Below are 26,307 nucleotides of genomic sequence, written 5' to 3'. Positions count from 1 at the left end.
TGGACACTCCCCCTCCCTTTGTGGTTCGGCCTGGGTTTTGGGGACGAAAAGCATGATACGAGGTATAGCCTGGCAGCGCTGGGGTGCTCTCAGGAGCCTTGAACCAGGTTTCAGTTACTGCACAGACGTTGATGTTCTCCATGCTGAGGAGTGCATCAAGTGCCTGCATCTTAAGATTTAGACTTCTGGCGTTGAGCAGCATTACCCTTAGTTTTTTTCCATTTTTGTTTTCTAAGGAGGTGGGTTTGTCTTTTGAGCCTTGCCTAAAAAAGGCACTGTGGGGGTGGCAAGAGCCTTAGCCAATATCCGGAAGCCCAGTGGTGACAGGTGTAAGCCATCCCTTGCGAAGCAGCGTGGCTTGTCCAACATGTCATCCCAGGCAGACAGACATTGGATCCCCTTAGAATGACACCAGTACTTGAGCCAATTACTAAAGCTGATCATCTTGTCTTTGTATTGTGGTGGTATTCTTGGTGAGGGCAAGATGCTGCTCAGGGTCAGGGTCATATCAGCCTGGGCTACATAATTGGAGAGCTCCTCTATGTCTCTTCATGTAGTCCAGGGAGGTACGTCTCAGGTCATTCACATCAGCATGGACAATGACAGAGTCATATTTGTACTTGCTTTGGAGTGACTTGAGTGCGTGTGTTGTGGCGGATCCTAGCTCCCGATAGCTCACAGTCACCCTCTCCTTGTTCAGCCTGGTCAGCGGGACATCAGTGTGTCTAACTATAGAGTCACCTATTACTAGTGTATCAGGCAAGGTGTTTGGCCTTAAGGGCTGTGATTGGTTGACACACTGATTTACTGAAGTATGTGTTGCATGTGTTTTGTTTTGAGGTGGTGGATTTTTAGATGTCTGCTTTGGGAGCCTCTGTTTTGGTAAGTTTTTTATTGGAGCCTCCGAGTATGTCTTTGTGTTTTTATGTGTTTGGTTTGCAGTTGTGGTAGGTCTATGTGGGACTGGGATTGTTGTGTGTGTGGTTACCATCTCCTCCTGTCTGGTCATGCCAGCCCTGAGTTGAGAGAGTTCAGCCTCCAGTTTGGCTATATAGTTGCATCTCTCACATGTATTTGTGTTTGTTGGGAGGAGGAGAGGGTTGTCTGTGTACATGAGACAATTGTAGCATTGTCTCAAGATACCCAGATTGACCAGCTGAATTGGAGAGGACGCCAGTAATCTACTACTTGACATGCTAGAACAGTATAAGGGAGTGCTGTACCTTTAAGGGAAGTGGATATTCACAGGGGTGGTAAGTAGATGTACTGCTTTACTTAGTACGAGAGTGCTTACTTAGTAGAGAAGTATTGAGAACAAGTGCTAGGCTTATAATATAGTGAGTAGTCTGGTTATACTAAGAGTAGAGCTTCCTTAAGGGAAAATTTGAAGAGCAGACCTGGCGGAGCCAGAAGAAGTTTAACTGGAGCACAAAGCCGTGCAAACTCGGATTTTAAACAGTGAACTACAACAGCTAGAAATGGTCCAAAACAACCAATTACTACAGCTTCTTGTGCTGAGGTCACTTCCTACAGGGACAGGTAGGCTGCTCAAGGCTCCCCACTCCCACTGGTGAGCAAAGAAACTTCCTTCTATCCAAGTAAGGTAATGGACAACACAGGAACTACACAACAGCCCAGAATACAGCAATGCCTGTAAACTGGTCTAAACTAGTCGAGGAGAGGCGGGAAAACAAGGATTATTTTTTTGTTTTTTTTTTATAGAAACACACAGAAAATGCATAAACAGTGATAAATCAGTTACACAGGCTAGCACACTTTAGTGGGCAGCCTCAACAGTTAAATTAAACAGACAAACTTTCGATCAAATTCGACTAAAATGTAACTTTAAGTGCAGATTTTAATATAATGTAGCAAACAGTTAAAAAACAGTTCAGGCTAGTTCTGGGTAAGCTACAGAAGCTATTCAAAGTAAAAAAAAAAAAAAAAAAAAAAAAGCAAAGATACTTAAATCCAGAAAGTAGTCGCTTTTCATGTTGAGGAACCTCTGCTGTCGCTCCAGTTGCTGCATGTGCTTTGTGAGGTCCATGCCAAAAGGGGCATTGTACTCGATAATGGGTCTTATAAAGGAGGAATACAGGGATGTTACGACCACCTTGTCCCTTGATGAGATACCCTTACTGATGAGGTGGGCTATGTAGAAAGTGTTCTGTACAATGGAGGCAGTATGGTAGTCAAAAGACAGTTTGCCATCAACATGGGTGCCAAAGTCCCTCATGACTGATTGCGTGCTTAGGAACTTATCAGTGTGATAATTTGTGCGGATGTCACAGGGTACAGCCATGGGGGCAGCTTTTGCCCCCATGTATGCTAATTTAGCAATGGGCCTGTTTGAAACTGAATACATATATAGACATCAATTTTTTCATAAGTATGTAGTTAAGTACTTTAGGTACGTGGACGACTTGATCTTTTTGGTAGAAGGTGGCACTACACTAGTTCATCAGTTTGTTTCGGATCTAAATTGTAATAGATTTTCTCTACAGTTTGATGGACTTAAAATTGGTACTATTATGCCCTTTCTGGATATTGTCTTAAACATCAAAGAAGGCAGTCATTTGATTTCTACGGTTAACAAGAAATTTGTAGGTTGTACTCAATACGTTCATGCCACTAGTGGGCATCCTCCACATACGATTAGTTCTTTGCCATTTGGTGAAATGTTGCGGATTTCTCGTTTATGCAACAATATAGAATCTTTTGATTTAGAACTTAAATCTCTTTATGACTCCTATATATATATATATATATATATATATATATATATATATATATATATATATATATATATATATATAGGTTATAGTGACAATTTGCTGTCTGAATGTTATGACAAATTTTGTACAAAAAATGGCAAAAAAAACTAAATCCTCATTTTTTGGTAATATTTATAAGAATGACAAAGTGAATGAAATAAATGAAAGGGAACATGAAAGCTTACATTTAGTTACTACTTATGGATGTTTTACACCAGAATTTAGAAAGATATTTACACAGTTTGGGGAATATTTTTGTTCCCTTAACAGTGTTCAGTCTTGGTTAAATGTTAACTTACAATTCTCCTATAGAAGGGGAAAGAATATTAAGGATTTTTTAGTTAAAAGTAAATTTAGTTTTCCCCTTCCCAATATTTCTAAACAGTTGGGTAGTATTGGAACACATCAGTGTGGTAGATGCAAAGCCTGTCAGTTTGTAATTGCATCTTTTCCATACATTAATAATATGTCTTTTAAAGTTCAGGAGAGTTTTTGTTGTAATTCAGAAGGTGTAATTTATGCACTTAGTTGTCCTTGTGGAAAATTCTATATTGGAGAAACAAAAAGGTTATTTAAAACAAGACTGCTTGAACATGTGAGGGATATTCACAATAAAAAAATAGAGAGCCCAGTGGCTATGCATTTTTTAAATTTCCACAATAGTGATGCCAAAGGTTTAAAAGGCTGTGTACTGGAACAAATAAAATGTGGTAAATATGGGGACTCAAATATTAAACAACTGCTATACAAAGAAGCTGTATATATTCTTAAGTTTAAAACTTTGTGCCCTGAAGGTCTGAATGAAGATTTTAATTGGAAAATGTTACTAAATTAGTTAATTGTTTAATTGTTTTAAATAATAGGAGATACAATAAATTGTGTGGTGGATATACCTGTTGTTCCTTTTTTTTTAAGCTACAGAAGCTATTCCAAGTAAAAAAAAAAAAAGCAAAGATACTTAAATCCAGAAAGTAGTCGCTTTTCATGTTGAGGAACCTCTGCTGTCGCTCCAGTTGCTGCATGTGCTTTGTGAGGTCCATGCCAAAAGGGGCATTGTACTCAATAATGGGTCTTATAAAGGAGGAATACAGGGATGTTACGACCACCTTGTCCCTTGATGAGATACCCTTACTGATGAGGTGGGCTATGTAGAAAGCGTTCTGTACAATGGAGGTAGTATGGTAGTCAAAAGACAGTTTGCCATCAACATGGGTGCCAAAGTCCCTCATGACTGATTGCATGCTTAGGAACTTATTATCAGTGTGATAATTTGTGGGGATGTCACTCTGCCCGAAGGGGGTGCTGCATTGTTTTGGAATTCGGTTTGAGGCCATGTTTCTGGCACCAGTCATTTGTTTCTGTGAGACCCTCTTGGAGGATCTCTGCATCTGTAGGGGAATTGATGACTGCACCCAGCTTGCAGTCATCTGCAAACTTGGTCAGCCATATCCCTCTGGTTTTGACCTGCACCTCGGAAAAGTATAACCCAAACAGCAGAGGCCCAAAGACTGATCCCTGGGGTACACCACTTGTTATGGGTCTACTGCTTTAGATGGCTTCCCTTATTTTTACAAGGTGGGTTCTGTCAGTGAGCCAGTTTGCTACCCATCTGGTAACATATGGATTGATGCCTAGTTGAGAGAGTTTATCTTTTATACCCGAGTGGGGAATAGTATTGAAGGCTTTGGCCAGGTCAAGGTAGGCAGTGTGCACCATCTTCCCCTCATCCGTGGCCTTGGAGACTGTCTCAGAGAAGTCAACCAAATTTAACAGGCATGACCTCCACTTGAAACCAAACTGTGTGGAATTGAGTGTCTGGAAGCTGCCAATGTCCTTGTTAATGAGGTCTATGATCCGCACCATGGCCTTGCAGATCAGGCTAGTTAGGCTAATGGGTCTATAATTTCCTGGATCGGTGGACACTCAACCTTTGCGCAGAGGTGTGACGGTGGCTGTTCACTCAGCTGGGACAAAGCCGGTACACGGGCTTTGGTTGAGTAGGGTGCCTAATGGTGCTGCAAGTTCCTGCTTGTGTTCATATAGGATGCAACCTAGGATATTATCAAGTCCCATGGAGGCTGTATTTTTTGCCTTTGAGAGGGCAGTGATAACTTTCTCCCCAGATATAAGGGGAGGGGGGCATGCACTGGGGTTGTCCTGTTTTACTGATGAGGGGACAGAGGTGTTAAGTTTTCACTGAGCCTGTCTGCCAGCAGGTTGGCTATATCTGCAGCGTTTGTTTATGTGGTGTCCTTGGCCACCAGTTCTGAGCAACTCTGGGTCCTTCCCTTAAGGTTGCAGACATATTTGAAGAAGGTCTTATGGTTGTCTTTTAGTAGATGTGTCCAGTTTGGACTCGGTTTGCTTTGGAGGATTTCACTAGTACTCTTACTTGTTCAGGCTAAGCAGAGATTGCTTCCAGTCCTTGGTCCTGGACAGCAATGTATTCCTTTTTGTAACTGCGGTGGTGGTGCTGCGGTAGCGTTGTCGCCTCACAGTTGGACGTTGCCCATTCGATTCTCAGTTAGAGCATCTTCTGTGTGACGACATGCGTGAATGGGTGTTCCTTCGTTGAAGGTTGTGCGTTACTCCTGGCAAGCCAGCACGTAATGCTCTACTGCCAATCATTAGCGGACCAGAGTTCCGCTGTGGCGACCCCTAACCGGGAAAAGCCGAAAGACACAATCATTATAGAGTTAATTTATTGCAGATGTCCACCAGACAGGTTTACTCTTTTTTTGAGGAGAATGATTTTGTCCTGTGGGGGGTATTCCTGATTCCATGCAGCTATATAAATGCATGTATAGTATTTTGGTGTAGGTTTGGACATGTGTGCCATTTACGGGGGGGTGGGTGCTGTGAAGCTGTTTATACCTTCCCTCAGGTGGTTGTCAGCATTGGAGAAGTTTTTTTCTTTACTTTAGCTGGGGGGTGGGAGGGTCGTGGGAGATGGTGACTTTAAGTGACCGCTTTGTGGTCGGAACTTACTAGGGATGATGACACTGTAGGGATGCTGCAGTGGTTACTGATGTTGGTTAATACAAGTCCAAGATATTTTCACCTCTTCTGGGGATGTCGACCAGCTGGTCCAAGGCATTTGCATTGATGAAATCAAGGAATCTCTGGGCATTTTTGTTTTGGCATGAGTATTTCTTCCAATCCATGGCTGGATAATTAGTTGCCCAGGATTAAGGTAAAGGGTTGTATCTTGATAGATTTGAAGAGGTCCAGATAGGTGGAGTGGGCATCTTGAGTTGAAGTTGAAGGCCTATAGCTAGCTGTGATTTGAATAGGGATCTTTTCAGTTAACTGCACCTGGAGTGTTTCCTGTGCGTCATACTGTTTGACCAGCCTGGAGGTGTGTATGTCTTTTACATATATTGCAACTCCACCTCCTTTTGTTTTGCTCCCACGGCTTGAGATCTGAATGAATGATGGGATGAATGACCTGGTATGGCTGGAGTGCTCTCTGCAGATTTGAACCAGGTTTCTGTGACTGCACAAATGTCAGCATCTTCCGGGGTTGAGAATGCTTGCAGTGAGTGCAGTTTCATGTGTAGACTCCTAATTTTTAACAGCATGACCTTTAATTTTACGTTTTGATGAAATTTTCATGTTGGTAGTTTTGACTTCATGGCATTGCCTAAAAAAGGCACTATGGAGGAGACAAGAACCTTTGCAGGAGCTTGAAGCCCAAGGGAGACAGATGCAGGCAGTCTCTGGCAAAGCATCGTGGTTTGTCAATCATGTCATCCCAGACTGTCAGATACTGGATCCCCTTAGAATGACACCAGAAACTAAGCCAATTAGTCATTTTCTGTTTGTGTTGAGACATCATTCTGGGTGAAGGTAGAATGCTGCTTAAGTCTAGGAACATATCTGCCTGGGACACCTTCAGCGAACACGATCATGTCTCTCTTCATATAGTCCAGGGAGATGCGTCTCAAGTCGTTCACTCCAACATGGACTATGACAGTGCCATAACAGTATCTGTTGAGAGACTTGAGTGCATGGGTGATATAGCGGATTCTGGCACCCGACAAACTGTGACTTCCAGCCTGGTGAGAGGCACATCTGTGTTTCACAATGGAGTCCCCTATGACTAATGTGTTGGGTTTATGTTTAGGCCTTTGTGGTTGAGACACAGGTGTGTGGACTGTGTGTAGTGTGGTGCGCAGTGGAGTTCATGTGTGTTTTTTGCCTCTGAGGTCTCTCTTGTTTAGGTATGTTTGTCTTGAGGATCTCCGCATATGTGGGGGTGTGTTGTGTAGGTGTGGGTGGTATTTGAGATGTGGTGGTTGTGCTGACAGCCTTCTCAGTGCCAGATATTCTGGCTTGGGGAGAGAGCAGTGACACCAGGTGCTTGCTGCAGTTGCATCTCTCTCAAATAGTTTTTCTAGGTGGTGGTAATAGAGGGTTGTCCATGTACATGACGCATTTGCTACATGGTCTCAGGATGCCCATATCAACCAGACTGGCAGGAGAAAATGTAGGAAATTTTCCATCCATATTTGTCAGAACTGAGGGAGAGAGGCCAGAGAGAGCTAAGAGGGTAAAGGGTGAAAGGTCTAAGAGTAGTACTACTAGGTGATTATACAAGTGCTATTAAGGGAAAATGTGTAGCTGGAATACCTCAAAAAGGGTTAGAAACCATACATCTGAAACTCTGGATGCAGAAAGCCTGCATCTAGACTAGGCTACTCAGTTTAAGGTTAAGAACACAGTAAAAAAAAAAAAAAAAACTCCCAAAGAAGCGCATATTAACCACTTAGTCAAAAGAGCAGAACGCACAGTATGAACAAAGTTAAACTGATTAAATGCAGTTAAACAGTAATGGATTGCAGTAGATAGCAATGAAATATAGTTAATCAGTAGATTGCTTTGAAACAATAGCTCACAAATCACAGCAATAACAGACAGCACTAACAAAGCAGCGATTTCAGTGGAATGCTGTCAGTTTAAAAACTGCAGTGGTGGTGCTGCGGTAGCATTGTCGCCTCACAGTAAGACGTCCTGTTCGATTCTCAGCTAGACCGTCTTCTGTGTGGAGACATGCGTGAATGCACGTACCTTCGTTGAAGGTTGTGCGTCAGGGCTGGCAACTCGGCACGTAAAAATCTACTGCCAATCATTAGCGGACCGGAGTTCCGCTGTGGCGACCCCTAACCGGGAAAAGCCGAAAGACACAACTGTCATCAGTTTAATAAGGCTACCAACAAGCAGTAATAAATACGACAAACTAAATGTAGTTGAACTAAGTGAAAACAGCAAAATGAAGTCTGAAGAGAGAGTTTTTCTACTTAAAGTGAGGAGACAGGATAATTCAAGGCTGAGAAGCTAAAGGGGTGAGCCTTAACCTCTCACTGTACACAGTCGAATGAGCTGATGTAATGGGACTGGGGTAAGTGTCCAATATCAAATTTATGCTAGAGGCGGACAACTCAAGGCCAACTACCTTTGTAAAATTGTCAAAAGAGGTGACACAACCGCATTTGAATCATTGACTGATCTAACTGCTGTGTTTTTGCTATGAAAGGCATGGCTACATAGGAGGCAGCTGTGAATCAGTTTGTTCTTCCTCTCTAATAGACAATGACTAACAGTTTCACACTTTTTTTTTTTTACAGCAGGTGCTGTGCTCCTGACAACAGCAGGACTAATTAGCCATACAAAATTGTCAGCAGTACCAGACTGCAAAATTCTCTGTCTGTGGTGTGTCATGCAGTGTTACACAAATTCCTTTGGAAATTGTTAGAAGTTAAGGTTTAAAAAAAGTGGGTGGTCTTTCCCTTTGATTCTAAGGCAAGGAAATTAAAGTTTTAGGTTGGTTCATAGGTTGGTACTAGGCTATTGGCCCTAGGGCCTTTATGAAGTACAAATAGGTTTGTTGTGCCTACACAATACTGAAACTGTATTGTAGAGACAATAGCAATCTAGGAGTTGGGTTAAACTGTAGGAAAAGGTGGAGTTTTCCTTTAATATAGTCCTCTGTGTAAGTAAACCACATTTTTTCATCATGAGGCTGCAGTTAGGTATAATATGTCATGTCCAAGGGTCAGTTTCAAGGTTACTCTCCAGTCCAACTGCTGAATCTGGGAATTTTGAGGCAATGTTACAATTGCCTTATGTACACAGACAACCCTCTCCTCCTTCCAACAAACTCTAATACATGTGAGAGATGCAGTTACACAGCCAAACTGGAGGCAGAGCTCTCAACCCAAGACTGGCACAGTCAGTCAGGAGGAAAAGGTAACCACCCACACCACAAATCCAGTCTCTCACAGACCTATTGCATCTGCATACCCAACACATAAACACACAAAAACATACTCGGAGGCTCTAAATAAAAATCTGCCTAAACAGCAAAGACATCCTAAGCAGATATCCGAGCAGCAGCCACCCCTCAACAATACCCACGAATCACATATCTCTCAAAATCAGTGTGCCTCAGTCACAGCCCTTGAGGCCAAACTACACACCAAATACACTTGTTGTAGGAGACTCTATTGTCCGGCACACTGACGTCCCGCTCACCAGACTGAACAAGGAGAAGGTCACTGTAAGCTGCCTGTCTGGTGCCAGGATCCGCCACATAATGCAAGCAGTCAGGTCACTCCAAAGCAAGTACAAGTATGACTCCGTCATTGTCCATGCTGGTGTGAATGACCTGAGACGTACCTCCCTGGACTACTTAAAAAGAGACATAGAGGAGCTCTCTGACCATGTAGCCCAGGCTGGTATGACCCTGACCTTGAGTAGCATATTGCCCTCACCAAGAATGATGCCACAGTATAAAGACAAAGTGATCAGTTTCCAACAATTGGCTAAAATATTGGTGTCATTCAAAGGGGATCCAGTGTCTGTCAGCCTGGGATGACATGCTCGACAAGCCACGTTGCTTCGCTAGGGACGGCTTGCACCTGTCACCCTTAGGCTTTCGTATACTGGCCAAGGCTCTTGCCACCCCCATAGTGCCTTTTTTAGGCAAGGCTCAAAGGACAAACCCACCTCCATAGACAACCTAAGGATAAAAAAACTAAAGGTAATGCTACTCAATGCCAGAATTCTAAACCTCAAGATGCACGCACTCGAGGCTCTCCTCAGCATGGAGAAAATCGATGTCTGTGCAGTAACAGAAACTTGGTTCAAGGCTCCTGAGAGCACCCCAGCACTGCAAGGTTATAACTCATACCATGCATTTCGGCCCCAAAACTCGGACCAAAGAACAAAAGGAGGGGGGGGTATCTATATTCATCAAAAATACCTACACCTCCAGGTTGGTGGCACTGCACGATTCATCAGAAACCATCCATGTACAACTAACAGCGGGCAAAACTGCCTTTCAGTTTGTAGCCTGCTACAGAACACCCTCCCTATTACAGGAACCCCACTTGGCATTCCTGAGAACACTGGAGAATATGAAGGTCTCTCCAAACACTATGTTATTGGGTGACTTCAACTACCCAAACATTGACTGGGAAAACTACTCGAGCCCAAACACCCTCGCCCAACGGTTCCTTGAATTTATAAACTCTAACGCAGTGGAACAACTGGTCACCACTCCCACAAGAGGGAACAACATATTGGACCTGGTCATCACCAACATTGGGACTCTATGTTCCACACCAGAGGTAAACTCCTCATTGGTAAGATCAGACCATAAACAAATTTCCCTGGACATCCATATCCCGTCCCCACCCCCAGCCAAGGAAATCACTGTAAAGAATTTCTCAAAAGCCATCTTTGCACTTCTCAAGACTGAGATGGAATCCTTCAAAGCCCCTGGGCCAGAGGATAATACAGCCCAATCTGCAGAATCCTTTACAAATGCATTCTATGAGCACCTGCAGGAATGCATGGATCGTGCTATCCCAAATAAAACCAAGACTCACTCCTCCAAAAACAGGAGACCGGTCTGGTGGACCCCGGCCATAAATAAGCTATACAACAGGAGGAGGAAGCTACTACATGACAGAGCAAAATCCCAAAAAGGGAAGGCATCTCTGATCAGTATTAGCAAGAAACTTCATTCTCTCATAAAATCATCAAAGGCCAGTTTCGAAAGAAAAATTGCCCTAGACACTAAAGATAATCACAAGGCCTTCTTTAGTTATGTCAGGAACATGGGTGGAAACTCACAGATATGCTCTGAATTGTTGCATAATGATACAAAATATACCAAACCTACAGACATAGCCAACATCCTGGCAGACAGATTCAGCACAAACTCCCCCCCCCCCTTCCCCCCCAAAGGAGCAAATGCCTATCCCAACTGAATGTAACCTCCCTGACATGACAGATGCACAGGTGAAAGCTGCCCTCTCCAAAGCAAAAAACACAGCATCTATGGGACCAGACTGTGTCCCAGGCTGTGTCTTACACGAGCTCCAAGAACAACTGAACCCTCACATTAAGTCACTGTTCAAACAGCCTTACTACAGGATATGTACCCAAAGAATGGAGTACAGCTACAGTGGTCCCACTCCACAAAGGTGGTGCCACAATGGACCCCGGAAACTATCGCCCCATAAGCCTGACTAGTCTGGTCTGTAAAGCTGTGGAGCGTATTATCATGGATCTCATAAACAAAGACATTGGGAACCTCCAGACACTGGACCCTACCCAATTCGGCTTTGTTAAGGGCAGATCTTGCCTCTTAAACCTAGTTGATTTCTTTGAAACAGTTACCAAAGCCATAGATGAGGGCAAGGTAGACCATACAGCCTACCTGGACCTCGCAAAAGCCTTTGACACAATACCCCACTCGGGCATCATAAATAAGCTTACCAGCTTAAATATCAACCCCTATATCACAAGATGGGTTGCAAACTGGCTCAGAGATGGAACCCACATGGTCAGAATCTCAGGTGCCATGTCCGGATCCAAACCAGTTACAAGTGGCGTCCCACAGGGCTCAGTTCTGGGACCTCTCTTGTTCGGTATATAGTTCTCTGAGGTTCAGGCTAACACGGGGGGATTATGGCTGACAAAGTTCGCAGATAACTGCAAACTGGGGGCCATAATTGAATCTCCAGCTGACACAAGCATCCTCCAAAAGGGTCTCTCAGAGACGGATGCTTGGTGCCGGAGCCACGGCCTCTAGCTAAATGCTAAAAAGTGCATAGTCATCCCCTTTGGGAAAAACAAGATGCCCACAAATTACCACATAGGTGGTAATCCATTAAGTACGGAAGAAGTAATTAGAGATTTGGGGACAAACATAGATAGTAATCTCTCCTTTGATAATCAAGTCGCCAAAGTGGTTAGAAAGACCTTCTATATAGCCCACCTTATCACGAAAGGGTTCGCATCTAGATCAAGAGAGGTCATTGTGCCCCTCTACTCATCACTCATCAGGCCCATAATTGAGTACAATGCCCCTTTTGGGATGTACCTTACCCGACACCTGCAGCAACTGGAAAGACCCCAAAAGTACCTCACCAAGAGGATCATGGGCTACAAACAGATGTCCTATGCAGCTCGACTAAAGAAACTCCAGCTCTGCTCAGTTGCTTGCCGCCTACTCAGAGGCGATCTATGCCTGACGTACAAAGCCATGTCAAACCCAGAATTAATGGACATGCTCCACCTCAAAAAAATCCAAGTCCCTTTGAGCTACACGATCCAGGGACCTAAACCTCAGCACAAAAATAAATAGGACATGCTGGAGGGACAGATTCATTTCCCAGAGGCTCCCCTCATTCTGGAATAGAATCCCAATTCATATTAGACATAGCCCCTCGCTGACCCTCTTCAAGCGAAATCTGGATGCGTGGATGGGAGATTGTAAATTCACCCCTGGGATCTTTTCTGTGTCCCTGCTAGACAGAGGCACAGTAAACTAATCTTAAAAGGGTACCTTCTGTGACCTACTTTAGAGGCACAGTAGGCTAATCTAATAGGGAGGCAGAAGCCGAATACACTCTGGCTAGGCTTATAAATGCCCTAGGGCAGATAGCCTAGTATCTACCTATGAACCTATTTCAGTAGTTTTATAAATTCTGCAACAAGTGTTCTAGTGTTAGTTGATTTCACATCCTCCTGCTAGAGTGGATTTCAGTACATAAGTAAGGATCAACCCAAGCGGTTTCTCAGGCCATCTTATTGCTGTTCCTTCTCTTCCCAAGCCCAAAAATTCCTGTCTGTGTGAAATCTTTTTACCAAACCTGTCGTCCTAAAGCTTATGACACTGCCCCATCTCACCTGGGCTTTTTCACATTTCCAAAACTTATGAGTCAGTGAGGCTTCCTCTAGTTTACACCTCTAACATTTTGCTAATGTATGCATGTTATATCAGCTGGAGTGAGGTACTATTGATGCAGGTCACACACATTCTTATTCAACATAAGCAGCTGTGGTTGATTGAGATCTGTCCCATTTTTGTTGCTATTTGGATATCTGTTACATAGAGGGCTTCATCTTTTTTCCCCCAAATTATGCTGCAGTCTGCAAGGCCGATTTCAATTATGCTGCAGTCTGCAAGGCAGATTTCTCCCTCGACTCAGAGTGTTTATATCAATCTTGCCCCCTTTCTCTTTCTGACATTCCCCTTGTACTTACAATTTTGTTCTTCCTGTAGAAATTTAAGATAAATGGTGTAGAGCTTGTCCATGTGTTAACCATTGTTTCTCTGTAATATGATTACAAAGCAGTGGAGGAAATGCCCAGTCTCAAAAACAAGGAAAACCAAAATCCAGACACATAGGATGAAAGACAAGTCTGTTGAAGCGAACCTTTATTGAAACTAAAGAACACCAAATACGCAAGTATTTGAAAAAATAATGCAACCAAAGGCGTTTTTGTCCTCTTGTAAAAGGCTTCATCAGATAAAATTCAAACTCATGTATTTGAATTTTATCGGATGAAGTCTTTTACAAGAGGATCTGATGAAGTCCGAAAACGCCTTTGTTTGATTGCATTTTTTTCAAATACTTGCGTATTTATTTGGTGTGTTCTTTAGGTTCAATAAAGGTCCCCGTAAGTGGACTTGTCTTTTCATCTTACGTGTCTGGATTTTGGTTTTCCTGGTATATGATTATCCATTGCATCTCTGAATCCAAGGGGGTTCAGAAGGTAGCTTAGTGTACCTTTGTTCTCCGGCTGGGGTCACTGCAATTTTTATCCTATTATCCAAATTTTGATTCTTCCCAAGTGTGTGCATCCCACTATGGAATATTAATTTGTGACCAATGCTAGGTATTAGTTGCTTCTGTGCCATCCCCCACCCCACCCCATCCAAATGCACCACATTCTGATGGTCCTGATTCCAAGTCATCTAGCCTGTCTGTCCAGAAAGGAGAATGAGAGTCTCCTTCAAGCTGAATACAGTCCCTCATACTATTTATTTCCTACTCAATTAAAGAATTATTTTTGATTGTTAACAAGGGCACAGTCTGTATATAAACCATACTGTTGCTGCCCAGCGTGGTGTCAGAAATTTCCTTGAATCAGACTTTTCACCTACCTGTATTCTTTCACAACTCCCAGTGCAAGGTGGATGAGAGCCTTGTATACCTAGGACATGCATAGACAGCTGTGATTTTATCTAGACGTAAGTAAGACAGTTAAATAATCAACGGGCAGGGAGGAGAAGCCTGCTAGAAGGGAAATTGTGTCAGGGATTGCTTGCCCAATATTTAGTTTTTTATGCTACTTTCCTGGAAAACCAGTGCCAGGCCATACCAAGGCATATTCCACTAGAGCAGCAGCTTTCCTAGAGGGGTTTGTGTACTGAATTTGATTACCCAGAAAGCCTAACTGGGTAGGTACCCATTTTCAGTGGAGGCCTGAGGGAAAAAGCTCCAAAGTATTACAAAAATAGTAAAGTTAGAAGTAATACAAGAACATGTACAGTTTACATTGTCTAGTATAATATAATTATTTAAATAGAGATTAAGAATAACTTGGGTTATTGGGTTAATGCCAAGTCAGATTTAGAAGCAACTCTTTGTCTTCTCTCCATACTTTCTCCAAGCATTACAGTTTAGCTTCTGCATCGAATCCCAGGGAAGGATGTGCTACAACCGTTCTCCAAGAGCTGCTGTCTTGATAGCCCATTCAGAGCTTGCCAGCTACTAGACACTAGATTAGGGGGTTGGGCCCAAAAATTGAGAATGCTTGGTCAGATATGTAGCTTTGAGTGTGGGATTTGAGTTTAAGGACAAGAGTGGCTCTAGTTTTTAGTATGAGCGATTACCTGTTAACTTTGAGGTTAAAGGAGGGGGAGACTGTATTCATCAATGTGTTTGAACATTTATGATCTTAGCAGCTGATCTGCTCTTTGGTTAATTGGGAGCTTTTTTTTTTTTGCATTGTACAGTGGTCATTATTTCTTGGAGTATGTAATAAATCTGCATGTTTTATATGTGTTTTTACAGTTATATGTTGATACAGCTGTATTATGGTCACATACCCCCAAATGCATACATGTAACAGTCTTAAGTTCATTATCAGTTGTTTATACCCAGGGCTACTCTTCCACGACCTGAGTCGTCATTGTTTAATGCGTATACTGTAAGGGCTGTCATAGTAGTAAGGGTTTGTGTATACAGCTGCATGATCTGGAGTTTGTTCATATTCAGTTGCTGTCTTTCTAGCTTTTATTTTTTTTTTCTGTTCATGGCTGAGGACGGTTATCTCCTAAACCTGCTGTTTAGCTATTCTGAATTTTGTGGGGGGGGGGGGGTTGCCTTTGTCTGATTTGGGTCTAAAGCGGTTTGAGATTAGTAAGCGTAATCATTATTCAGATGGTAAACTGCCTGGGAGTTTGTGCAGAACTTGACGTTGCTGAAGTTTAGTGCATAAAAAAAGGATGTAGAATAAAAATGTATAGTTAAAATTTAACATTTGTAGTAGTGCCCCTGTCTGGTACAGAGCTTTGAGCTGCCATCACTTGCTGTTACACATCCAGGCAGCCATTCAGTGTTTTAACTTTGCATGGTCTGCCCAGCTCCATGGTTGGTATAGTGCCCTGACTAAAGCTTAGATAGCTTCTGCTTGATTAACAGATAAGGGGTTGGAGAAACAGGGTAGGAGTGATTGTCTATTGCCAACTCACTCTTCTAAGGGAAGGACTTGGTCAATGTATGGACAGCACGGATGAAAGCTTGCTGGCACCATTAATGCAGTGTAAGCCATGGTCATCGACTTATTTCAGTGCTATAACATGGCATTTGATCATGTTCTTTGCAGCTCATGTGTCATTCTTTGATTTTTAAACTTGGAGCTCCTTATTTAATTTTTATCATTTGCATCCATATATTTGTTTTGAAAAAAAAAGTAGGAGTTTAAACTGAGGTACTTTGATCACCTAACTCAGAACACTTTCACAACAGAGTAATGCTACTTTGTTTGCAGAATGTCTGCTTGCTAGCAGTTTACTCTGCTTTCCTCCCTTCTAGATGTTGTTGCTACAGTTACCAGTGCAAGTCAGTATTGATAAATGTGTTTCCCTTTGTTTTTAGGCTGTAATAGATTCCAATATTTTTCCTGTGCTGATTGACATTTTACAAAAAGCAGAGTTCCGGACAAGAAAAGAAGCAGCTTGGGCAATCACAAATGCAACATCAGGTGGCTCTCCGGAACAAATCAGGTACTGATTGAATAGTTTTGTGTTTTGTTGGGGGGGGGGTGGGTGAGTATGTGTGGGTGTCTGCACATGCAGCAAAACTTCTGTTGCCTACTTGGTTTGGCACAAAACTTCTACAAAGCTGACCAGTTCATTGTGATCTCATCTTGATACGTACTACCAATAGAAAGCTGCAGAGCCTGACTCTGTTTCAGTGACATTTGCTTGGCACAGGAAACTGTCAGCCTAAAGCTTTTACCCACAATGCTGCATTCTGTGCCCCTCTTCAGACCTCTGCTGCCAATTGAACACCTTGCATAGGGAAATGGTGTTAAGTATTTTTTTTTTTTTGCCTTGCTGATTGTTTGCTGGGTCTTCCTGCAATTCAAGTGCTTGATCACTAGGCATTCTGTCCACTGATTTTCACTTGAAGGTTCGTATTGCTGCTACCTGTTGGGTCTGGCCTGTTTGCAGAACTGTTGATACTAGCTCTTCCACTGTCTCTTGAAATGGTTTCTCACTTTGCAATGCTTTTGTGTCTTAAGTGTTGTTGCATTTCCTTTTTGTTGTCTAGCTTTCAGACTTTCACATGTGTGTTTGCACATGCATGCATTTTAGTTGCAAGGATGAGCTCTGAAAAGAGAAACCCAGTTTAAAAACTGTACTGCTTGCAGACATAGGACTCCACCCTAAGACAGGCACATACTGTGTATTATTGATTGAGTTGAGTGCAGTACACTTAGGTGCATACTGTTTGCAATTTTTTTTTTATTATAGAACTATTATAAATGGGTATAACATAGCTAATTCTCAAAAGTGAACTTCCCAGGGAGTCTCCTGTATTATATTAGCCTTTCCCAGGACCTAAAGCTTCTACTCCTTAATGTCCTTCATACTTGTGACTACTGTAGTAGCCTTAGCTATATGGATTCTTTGACAGCTGACCATCTTCTGAAGCTTTATGGCGCCTTCCACGTGTCCGCGCCTTTAGTCAGCTCGAGCGGACTGTCAGGTTTTGATGCCAAGCCCCTCAGAGCTTTTGTGTCACCATGAAGAGCACTCCTGCGGGCATTTGTGGATTGACAGTCAGTTAATTCTGTTCCATTGCTGGAAAGAACCTCCCTTGAGGAGGCTTCCAATTTTTGACAAAGTAATTTTTTTCTGTAAATTTATTTATGGTAGGATAGTGTTTTTGACTGTCATGTGACTTCTATCCACATTTAAATGGAAGCAGTAAGTTTTTACTTCTGTTGAAAAGTTAACTCAACTCATTTTAAAGTGCCTTTTTCTGGGGTGAAACTTGTATTTTACTTTTGGGGGCTGGGGTGACCTAAGCGTGTTTAAAATGCTTTTTACTATGTTTTGTTGGAGGAAAATTAATTTTTTTCAACTTACATGTTTCAACTGTTGCTGCTAGGCGTCCCTGGGAACTGAGCACCCTTTTTGGCTTAATCTTGGAGCAGCCCACCAGTTTCTTATTTTCTTCTATCCACAAAAAGAAAATTGTTAAAACAGCCTTTTCCACCACATTAGACTGTTAAAGGTGCCTTGGCTGAAGGTGGGTTGTCTCTGATGTGGCCAAAGCTGATTCCTGGGAGAACACCTCTTGCTCTTTGGGTTACACGTGTAGTCCCTGTAGCCATCATGGATTGTGCTTTAGACATATCCTCTGTGGCTAAGTGCCCTGGGTGGGCAAGGGGGAGACACTTTTTTGTTACTAGGAGAAGGGACAGTGACTTCTTGTCTAGTCAGAGTTGTGCCCATGTATTTTCCTGTTTTAGTAGCCCCCAGACAGGAGTAATTTTATTGGGCTTAGCTCGTGGTTTAGTGTAGGCACTTGAACCCTTCTTTTATGGCTGTTAGCTGTAAAAGAAAAAATGGTTCCTCATTTTCTGAATAAATTCAGTATCTTGAATCTCTAAATGATCATGAAGGGACAGATTGTATTGTCTCCACAGATTTCTGATTCAGATTATAGGGGAAGTATGTGATTTTGGACATCATCTTTGAAGGGGTTTTTTTCTCTGCTGAAACTGTTTACAGAACAAATTGGTTGATTCAGTGGGAAAACAGTGATTTATTCAGTCTCCAAGAAAGTGTGATGTTACAACTGGAATTTCTAGACCTTACTCCTGATGTTCTTCATGTTACTGTTGCAGTCATCACATTTGGGTTATCTGCTTGCAGTAGCCCTCAGTCGGCCTGATTATCAGTCTTGGGTCCTGCATCGGTTGCTGTCTCATCTTCCGTGACATCAGGTACTCAGGGGTATAAAGCATGCAGCCGATGCCATTACATCAGTCTTTCTTGCCGTGCGGTGCCCAAAGCAGAAGCAGTTCGCAAGTGCCGGTCGGCCGACTCCTGAAGTTTTCGAGTTTCAGAACCGAAGTCTTCAACTAAAGCTAAGTACCCCGTTGGGGAAACATTTTTTTGCTCTAAACCGATGTCAGTAAGTCAATTGTATTTCTTGTGGAAAACAAGTACCTCATAAAGATTTTCATTCGTACTGTATTCCTTGCCTAGACCCTGACCATGATGTACCTCGCTGTTGGTTTTGTGCCTTATTTAAGCAACGAACTGTTCGTTGGTATATTTACACTTTTAAATATTTTGGTACACGATGCAATTATCCAGATATGTCTTCGGTTAGCCATCCGACTACCGACATTCTGAAAAAAAGCAAAGATAGACAGAGACAGGCCACCTAGGTCCAAAGCTGCCGACGACGCTTCTCCTAAGCCAGTCGCCAGTTCGCCGGTACTCAGTGAGGCGCTTGCAGCCCCTGATATCTGCTGCTTCAGATTAGCAGGCCTCTACTGAGACCCATTCGGAGTCCGGTCTGCCACGAGATGTTTCAACTGTGAAACCTGCGGATGTCAATACCTTGAATGAGTCCGGAGCCGCTGTGCAGGCACCGGCTTCTGAGGGTGTATTCAGGCCTACTGACTTGCATATTAAACAGACGCCATCTTCTTCAAGGCCTAAATCTCAAACCATGCCTAGAAAACAGACTCCCAGACCGCACGGTCAAGCCTCTATGCCTGAAAAACAAATGATAAGAATGGCTGAAGACCTTATTACTTTAATCAGGGGAAGCCAACCTTCCCTCTCTGAGACCTAGGACTGAATTTGCTTATGATACTTCTGACCAGGATTCTGAAATTTGTTTCCTCTGATGACCAGGATTTACCCTCATCTACCTATGAGGATTCTGATGCAGAGGACTCTATTCCCTCTGCCCCCCCCCCCCCCCCCAGAGGATTTCTCTTTTGGTGAAACCTTTCATACTCTTAGGGAGCATTTTCGTTGGGAAAACCAGGATTACTCCGATTCTAAAAAGAGGCTTAGGGATTTCTTACTCCTTCCCCAGCACAGGCCTTTAGCTATCCCTCCTGTACTAGACATTGTTGATGATGCTTTTTTGGAATCCAGCTTGGCCCCTGATTCCTCACCTCCTGCTCTCAGAAAACCTGATGGATATTACAGGGTTCCTGACTCTCACAAGTTCTTTTTTAAAAATCCTACTGTGGATCCTGAGACCATTTCACAGGGATCCAAGGGCATTAAAGCTACTACTGCCAAAAATCCTACCCCCTCTGATAAGAGACTGCAGGGCGTTTGATAGATGGGGTAAGAAGGTATACACCTCTGTAACCTTGGCCATTAGGGCCTTAAATTGCCAGTTTCATATGTTAATGTATCAGCAGCATATTATTGGATTGCTTAAACAAAATGATGTCGATTCCTGACTGTGCTGAAAATGAGGATTTAATGCATTCTGTTGAACAGGTTGGAAAACATACTTTGCAATGTGGTTTTGATTCACTAGAGGCATCTTGCAGGGCTGCTGTCACTGGGTCTGTACTTAGAAGGCATGCTTGGCTTAAGGAGCGATTATTGCCATATCATGTTAAAGCTAAATTGCTGGATGCTCCCTTAAATCAGGACCGCCTGTTTGGTAACAAAGCAGAAGTAGTTCTTAAAAAGATGGAGGAAAAAGCTAAATCTATGCAAACTGTTAAAGATTTCCTGCAAGTACAGCCTCCAAGATTTAGTAGGCATTGGCCCTCTAAGAATTGGTCCTTTCCTGCCTCTTCCAGGCCTTTTCAGTCCAAACCCAGAACCAGTAGAACACCCAGGCTTCACTCCCAGGTTACGCACAGGACCAAGCAGTGGGGGGGCTCCCACTTCCAAATCAGGGAGTAGTAAGACTCCCCGCTATGGTAAGCTGTCTCAGTGACTTAACCTTAAAACTTCTAAGCCCTTCTCAACTGACTGCTTCTTTAGGCGGAAAGATTGCTCTGCAGGCAAAAATCTGGGAAGTCGTTACCCAGAACCAATGGGTTTTAAATGTAGTTTCCCAAGGATGCAGATTTCACTTCCACACGTTACCAGCCCCAAACGCTTGGCCGGATCTACCCCCAAATCAGCGGGCAGAGGCTCAAAAGCAAGTTCTCTCTCTTAAGCATAAAGGCTATTCAAACTGTACCAGAAGAAGAAAAAGGGACAAGGTTTCTACTCAGGACTTTTCCTGGTACCCAGAAAAGACAGCTCATGGCATCCTATCCTGGACCTTTCTAACTTGAGCACCTTTTTGGTGATTTCAAAATTCAAAATGCTAACTCTTCACCAGTTGCTTCTTATGCTAGGCAAAGATGCGTTGTTGGCAACACTGGATTTAAAGGAAGCCTACCTGCAGATCCTAATCAGGGAATCTTGCAGAAGATACCTATGTTTCAAAGCGGCTACATGCACTATCAGATGTTCATCGTGCATACAGCTGCAGTCATTACAGATGGCTTATCCTGCCGTCAGGCGGGTCCTCGGTCGGCCGAATTCCAAAGTCTAGGTCCGGCGTCAGTTGTCGTCGCTTCTTCCCTGACGTCAGTGCGGCAGGGGTATAAAAGAGGCAGCCAACGCCATTTTCTAAAGTCTTTCTTGCCGCACGGTGCCCGAAGCAGTTAGCAAGTGCCGGTCGGCCAGCTCCTGAGATTTACGAAAGTATTTCAGCCGAAGTCTTCTTTAAAGCTAAGTACCCCGTTGGGGAAACTTTTCTTGCCTCAGACCGATGTCAGACAAAGTTAATAATTGCATTTCTTTTGGGAAGCAAATACCGCATAAGGATTTTCACTCTTTCTGTATACCTTGCTTAGGGCCAGACCACGACGTCTCGGCCTGCCGTTTTTGTGCTAGGTTCAACAAGAGCACTATTAAGCACCGGGCGGAGTTCGCCCTTCATTATTTTGGCAAAAAATTTAATTATATCATGTCGTCTGATACACCGACGCCAGTTTTAAGCAAAAGACGCAAAGACAAGGACCGACATCCGAGGTCTGCACCGAGTACTGAGACCACGCTTAGGCCAACTACCGGTTCTCAGCGAGGCGCCTACGCAGCCCCTGACTACCGATGAAACTATTTTACCGGTGACTTCAGTACCCGAGGCCGCAGGTTCCTCGGTCTCCATTCCTACTGCAGATACAGACGCCACTGTTGGCGGGGAAACTGAAAATTTAGTGAGGCCTGCCATTTCTGAAGGCGTCTTCAGGCCTACCACCTTCTCTATTAAATCCTTCACTAAATCTAAAGCTGCCATGAAAACTAAAAAACAGGGTCCTCAGACCTCCTCTCAAGGCCCCATGCCTAAAAAACAGATGCTTAAAATGGCTGAGGATTTGATAACTCTCATCAGGGGTTCTCAACCCCCCCTCTGACAAAAGACCCAGACTGGAGGAAGACTACCCTTCCTCAGACCAGGCTTCTATTACCTCAGACCATTCTGAGGACCAGGATATTATGCCTATTCCCCTTTTGAAGACTCTGATGCTGAGGAGTCTATTCCCTCGGTCTCCCCCCCCCCCCGAGGACTACTCTTTTGGGGAAACCCTGCATACATTGAGGGAGCACTTCCGCTGGGAAGGCCAAAATTACTCAGATTCCAAGAAAAGGCTCAGGGAATTTCTACTGCTCCCCCAGCAATAGGCCCCTGGCTATCCCTCCTGTTTTAGATATTTTGGATGATGTGTACGCAAAAGCCAGTCTTAATCCAGATTCTTTACCTCCAGCCCCTGTTAAACCAGACAGGTATTACCGGGTTCCTGATTCTCAACAGTTCCTTTATAAAAGCCATACTGCTGACGCAGAAACAATTTCACAGGGTTCCAAGGGAATTAAGGCCTCTACTGCTAAAAACCCTTTACCTTCAGAGAGAGATTCCAGAGCATTAGAAAGGTGGGGGGGAGGTGTATACATCTGCCACTTTAACCATGAGGGCATTAAACTGCCAATTTCATATGTTAAAGTACCAGCAGTTTTTGTTATCTCAGCTGAAAAGCAAAATGACACAAACAGAACAACCAGATTTGAAAGAGTTGAAGGATTTGTTGCATGGAGCAGCGCAAGTGGGTAAACATACCTTGCAGTGTGGTTTTGATGCTTTAGAGGCCTCATGTAGTGCTGCTGTCACGGGGTCTGTCATACGTAGACATGCTTGGCTCAAAGAGCAAACCTTACCAGATCATGTCAAAGCAAAGTTATTAGATGCACCACTTCAAAAAGATGTATTGTTTGGTGTTAAAGCTGAGGAGGTACTAAAGAAAATGGAGGAAAAAGCGAAATCTATGCAAACAGTGAAAGATTTCTTGCAGGTGCAACCTCCACGCTTCAGCAGAAACTGGCCTTCAAAAAATTGGTCCTTTCCAGCCACGGTCAGACTTCAAAGGGGCAGATACAGACGCCCAAGGGGTAGAAGACAACCTCAAGGATCTTACAGAGCTAGACAGTGGCAAGCACCAACCCCAAGAGGTGGAGAAGACAGATCAGTCATTTAGAAAACAGACACAATGACTTCCCCCTATGCCTGCCAAACAAAGCTATAATGGCAGCACCTTTGGGCGGAAAACTGGCATTATTTTCAAAAAACTGGCACATTGTTACAAAAGACAAATGGATTCTGGACATTATAGACTGAGGCTACAGGTTCCACTTTCACACCCTTCCAAAAATGAGAGGCTTGCCATACCTGCCACAAAATCAATGGGCAGAGGCACAAAGACAAATTTCCGCGTTCATGGATATGAAAGCAATTCAAGAGGTACCTGCAAAAGAACAAGGTCAAGGTTTTTATTCCAGACTATTTCTGGTACCAAGGAAGGACAAAGATTGGAGACCCATCTTAGACCTATCCATCCTAAACACATATCTACAGGTGCCAAAATTCAAGATGCTCACATTACAGCAGCTTCTTCCCATGCTGGGCAAGGAGTCTTGGCTGGTAACATTGGACCTCAAGGAGGCATACTTGCATGTCCCTATCAGACAAGATTGCAGAAGATACCTCAGATTTCTTGCAGGTTCAACCCATTACCAATTCTCTGCATTGCCCTTTGGCTTATCTACTGCGCCCAGAGTGTTTACGAAATGCCTGGCATCAGTAATTGCCTTCTGCAAACAACAAGGAATACAAATCTACCCATATCTGGACGACTGCCTGATCAAAGCGGACAGCAAGGACATTCTATTGCAGCATCTGGCGTTTGTAATAAAACTGTTAAACTACCTGGGATACACAGTGAACAAAAAGAAATCAAAACTAATACTTTCTCAACAGATAATTTTCCTGGGTGCCAGCTTAAATACAACCACACAGATGGCCTACCTCACGCCAGACAAACAAGGGTAACTGTCTCAATACTTCAACAAAATGGCAACTTTCACCAGACTAACTGCTAGGAAAGTCCTGCAGGCTCTGGGATTCATGGCATCTTGCATCCTACTAATACCATGTGCAAAGCTGCATATGAGGAAACTACAATGGTACCTAAAAAACTTACGGTCTCAACACAGCCACAGCTTGGAAACAATTATACCACTCATTCCATGCCTTCAAAAGGAATTTTTGTGGTGGGCTCAAGCATGCCAAAGAAACACAGACCTCCATTTCTGTTTACCTCAAGCAACTCAAATCATCACAACGAACGCCTCTGACTACGCCTGGGGAGCACACATGGCAGATCAGTGCATTCAGGGAAAATGGTCCCAAAAAGAGAAGCACCTACACATCAACCAAAAGGAGATGCTAGCCGTGCAAAATGCTCATATGACCTTCAAAGACCTACTGCATCCAGGCCAACTATTGATAATGACAGACAACACCACAGTCATGTGGTACATAAACAGGGGGGAACTTATTCATACCCCCTGTGCAGGCAAGCCATGACCCTGTGGAACACAGCACTGGAATTACAAATTCAACTACAGGCACAATTCCTGCCAGGGAAGGAAAACACACTGGCAGACAACTTGAGCAGAAATAGGACAGACCCACACGAATGGAAGTTGCATCCTCAAGTCTTCTCAAAGATAACTCGGGCATGGGGACAGCCAGACATAGATCTATTTGCTACCCACAGAAATTACCAGTTGGAAAAATTCTGTTCAAGGACCTATCATCCACAGGCCTGGAAAGTGGACGCACTCTTTCAATTTGGACAACATTGACAGTCTATGCCTTCCCGCCTCTTCCTCTACTGACCAAAGTTTTATTAAAAGCCAGAGCAGAGAGGCCACAAATGATTCTCATTGCTCCAGACTGGCCACAACAGCACTGGTATCCTCTCCTAAAGAGCCTGACACTCTCACCACCATGGATCCTACCTCTAGTTCCTCTTCTGTTGTCCCAGCACAACTACAAAACCCTTCACAGCCAGCTCAAAACCCTAAATCTAGCTGCATGGAGAATTCCTTAATTTCCCAACAGACTCTCCTCTCCAAGGAGGTGCAGGATGTCATCTTGGAGGCCAGAAGACCCTCTACTAGAAAAGCCTACTCCGCCAAATGGAAACTATTTTGTTCCTGGAATCAAGAAAAGGGCCAGAATCCTTGGGTAATAAATATACCTCAAATTTTACAGTACCTAGCTGAGATGTTAAACAGTGGCCTTTCCTTTTCCATCAAGATCCACGCTTCAGCCATTTCTGCACAATACAGTACAGATCCTCCTTTATTCTCGCATCCTCTAATGTGAGAGTGTTCAGTCTCGCCGTTTGTTCTTACACACGGGTTTGGAGCCGATCCTCTGCTCCGAGTCGGCCGCATAGCAAAGCTCTGCATCTTAGAGAAGCTCGAGACCAGGCTATATCCCACAATCCTCCCTGCCATTACTCAGATCTAGTTTGCCGCTGCAACGGGTCACATCGTTCAGAGAGCTCGGACCAGAGAAAACTGTTATTAGACAGATAAGATAGTTATTTTTTGTTAAAAGTTCTTATAGTTCTATAGTTCTTATAGTTCTTATAGTTATTGAAAATTTAGTTTCTGATACTATAGTGTGTGTGTGTGTGTGTGTGTAGTGTAGTTAGTTTTTTATAGGTTTCCCTTTGGGGCCTACCCTTCTATAATCTATAGCTATATTTTTTTCCTCTTAATTATAGCTAGTGTTAAATTCTCTCTTTTTTACAGTGAAATTGCTTATGTCTGAGAAAGCCAAGTCTGGTTTTAAAAGGTGTCAGTGTGGGCAGAAAATGTCCATCACTGACCACCACACTTCCTGCGTCTACTGTCTTGGCCCTCTCCACTTGCAAGAGGATTGCTCTATTTGCCATTCCTTCAGTGGGAAGGTCATGACAGATAGACGCAGGAAACTTATAGACGGGACTTCTTAAGCCTGCTTTCCAGGAGGCCTTGGACAAGTCTGACCAGGCTTCTAAGTCCTCGAAGGGGTCGAAGATGTCGGAGCCCATGTCATCGGCTCCGAGTCTATCTTCTAAAGTTCGTTAGCCGGTTCCACAGACTTCGGGGCCGAGCGTCGAACGTTTATCTCTCACTGAGCCCCAGTTCTTGGAACCGGTGTCGGAACTATCACCACCTTCCATTCTTCGGTCGGTGCCATCTTCGGCCCCTTCGACCTGATCTTCCAGACCATTATCAGATACTGATGTGGATCGTGTCGTGCAGAAACTTATGGAG

At 43.5% G+C, this 26,307-nt stretch overlaps 1 protein-coding gene across 1 annotated transcript in view; it reads left to right on the top strand.

Annotated features, from left to right (window-relative positions):
• The window catches only part of KPNA6 (karyopherin subunit alpha 6), a 1,524,259-nt gene that overhangs the window by 1,247,973 nt on the left and 249,979 nt on the right, over positions 1-26,307 (top strand). The window contains exon 12 of the mRNA XM_044082620.1: positions 16,238-16,365. Within this exon, the coding sequence (XP_043938555.1) occupies positions 16,238-16,365 (128 nt within the window). The remainder of the gene's footprint in view (positions 1-16,237; positions 16,366-26,307) is intronic.

This window comes from Protopterus annectens, chromosome 1.part1 (assembly GCF_019279795.1).
Source record: "Protopterus annectens isolate FY-2018-M chromosome 1.part1, PAN1.0, whole genome shotgun sequence".
Taxonomy (NCBI): Eukaryota; Metazoa; Chordata; order Ceratodontiformes; family Protopteridae; genus Protopterus; species Protopterus annectens.
The sequence above is the reverse complement of the archived record's forward strand: the minus strand, read 5'-3'. Positions and strand labels throughout refer to the sequence as shown.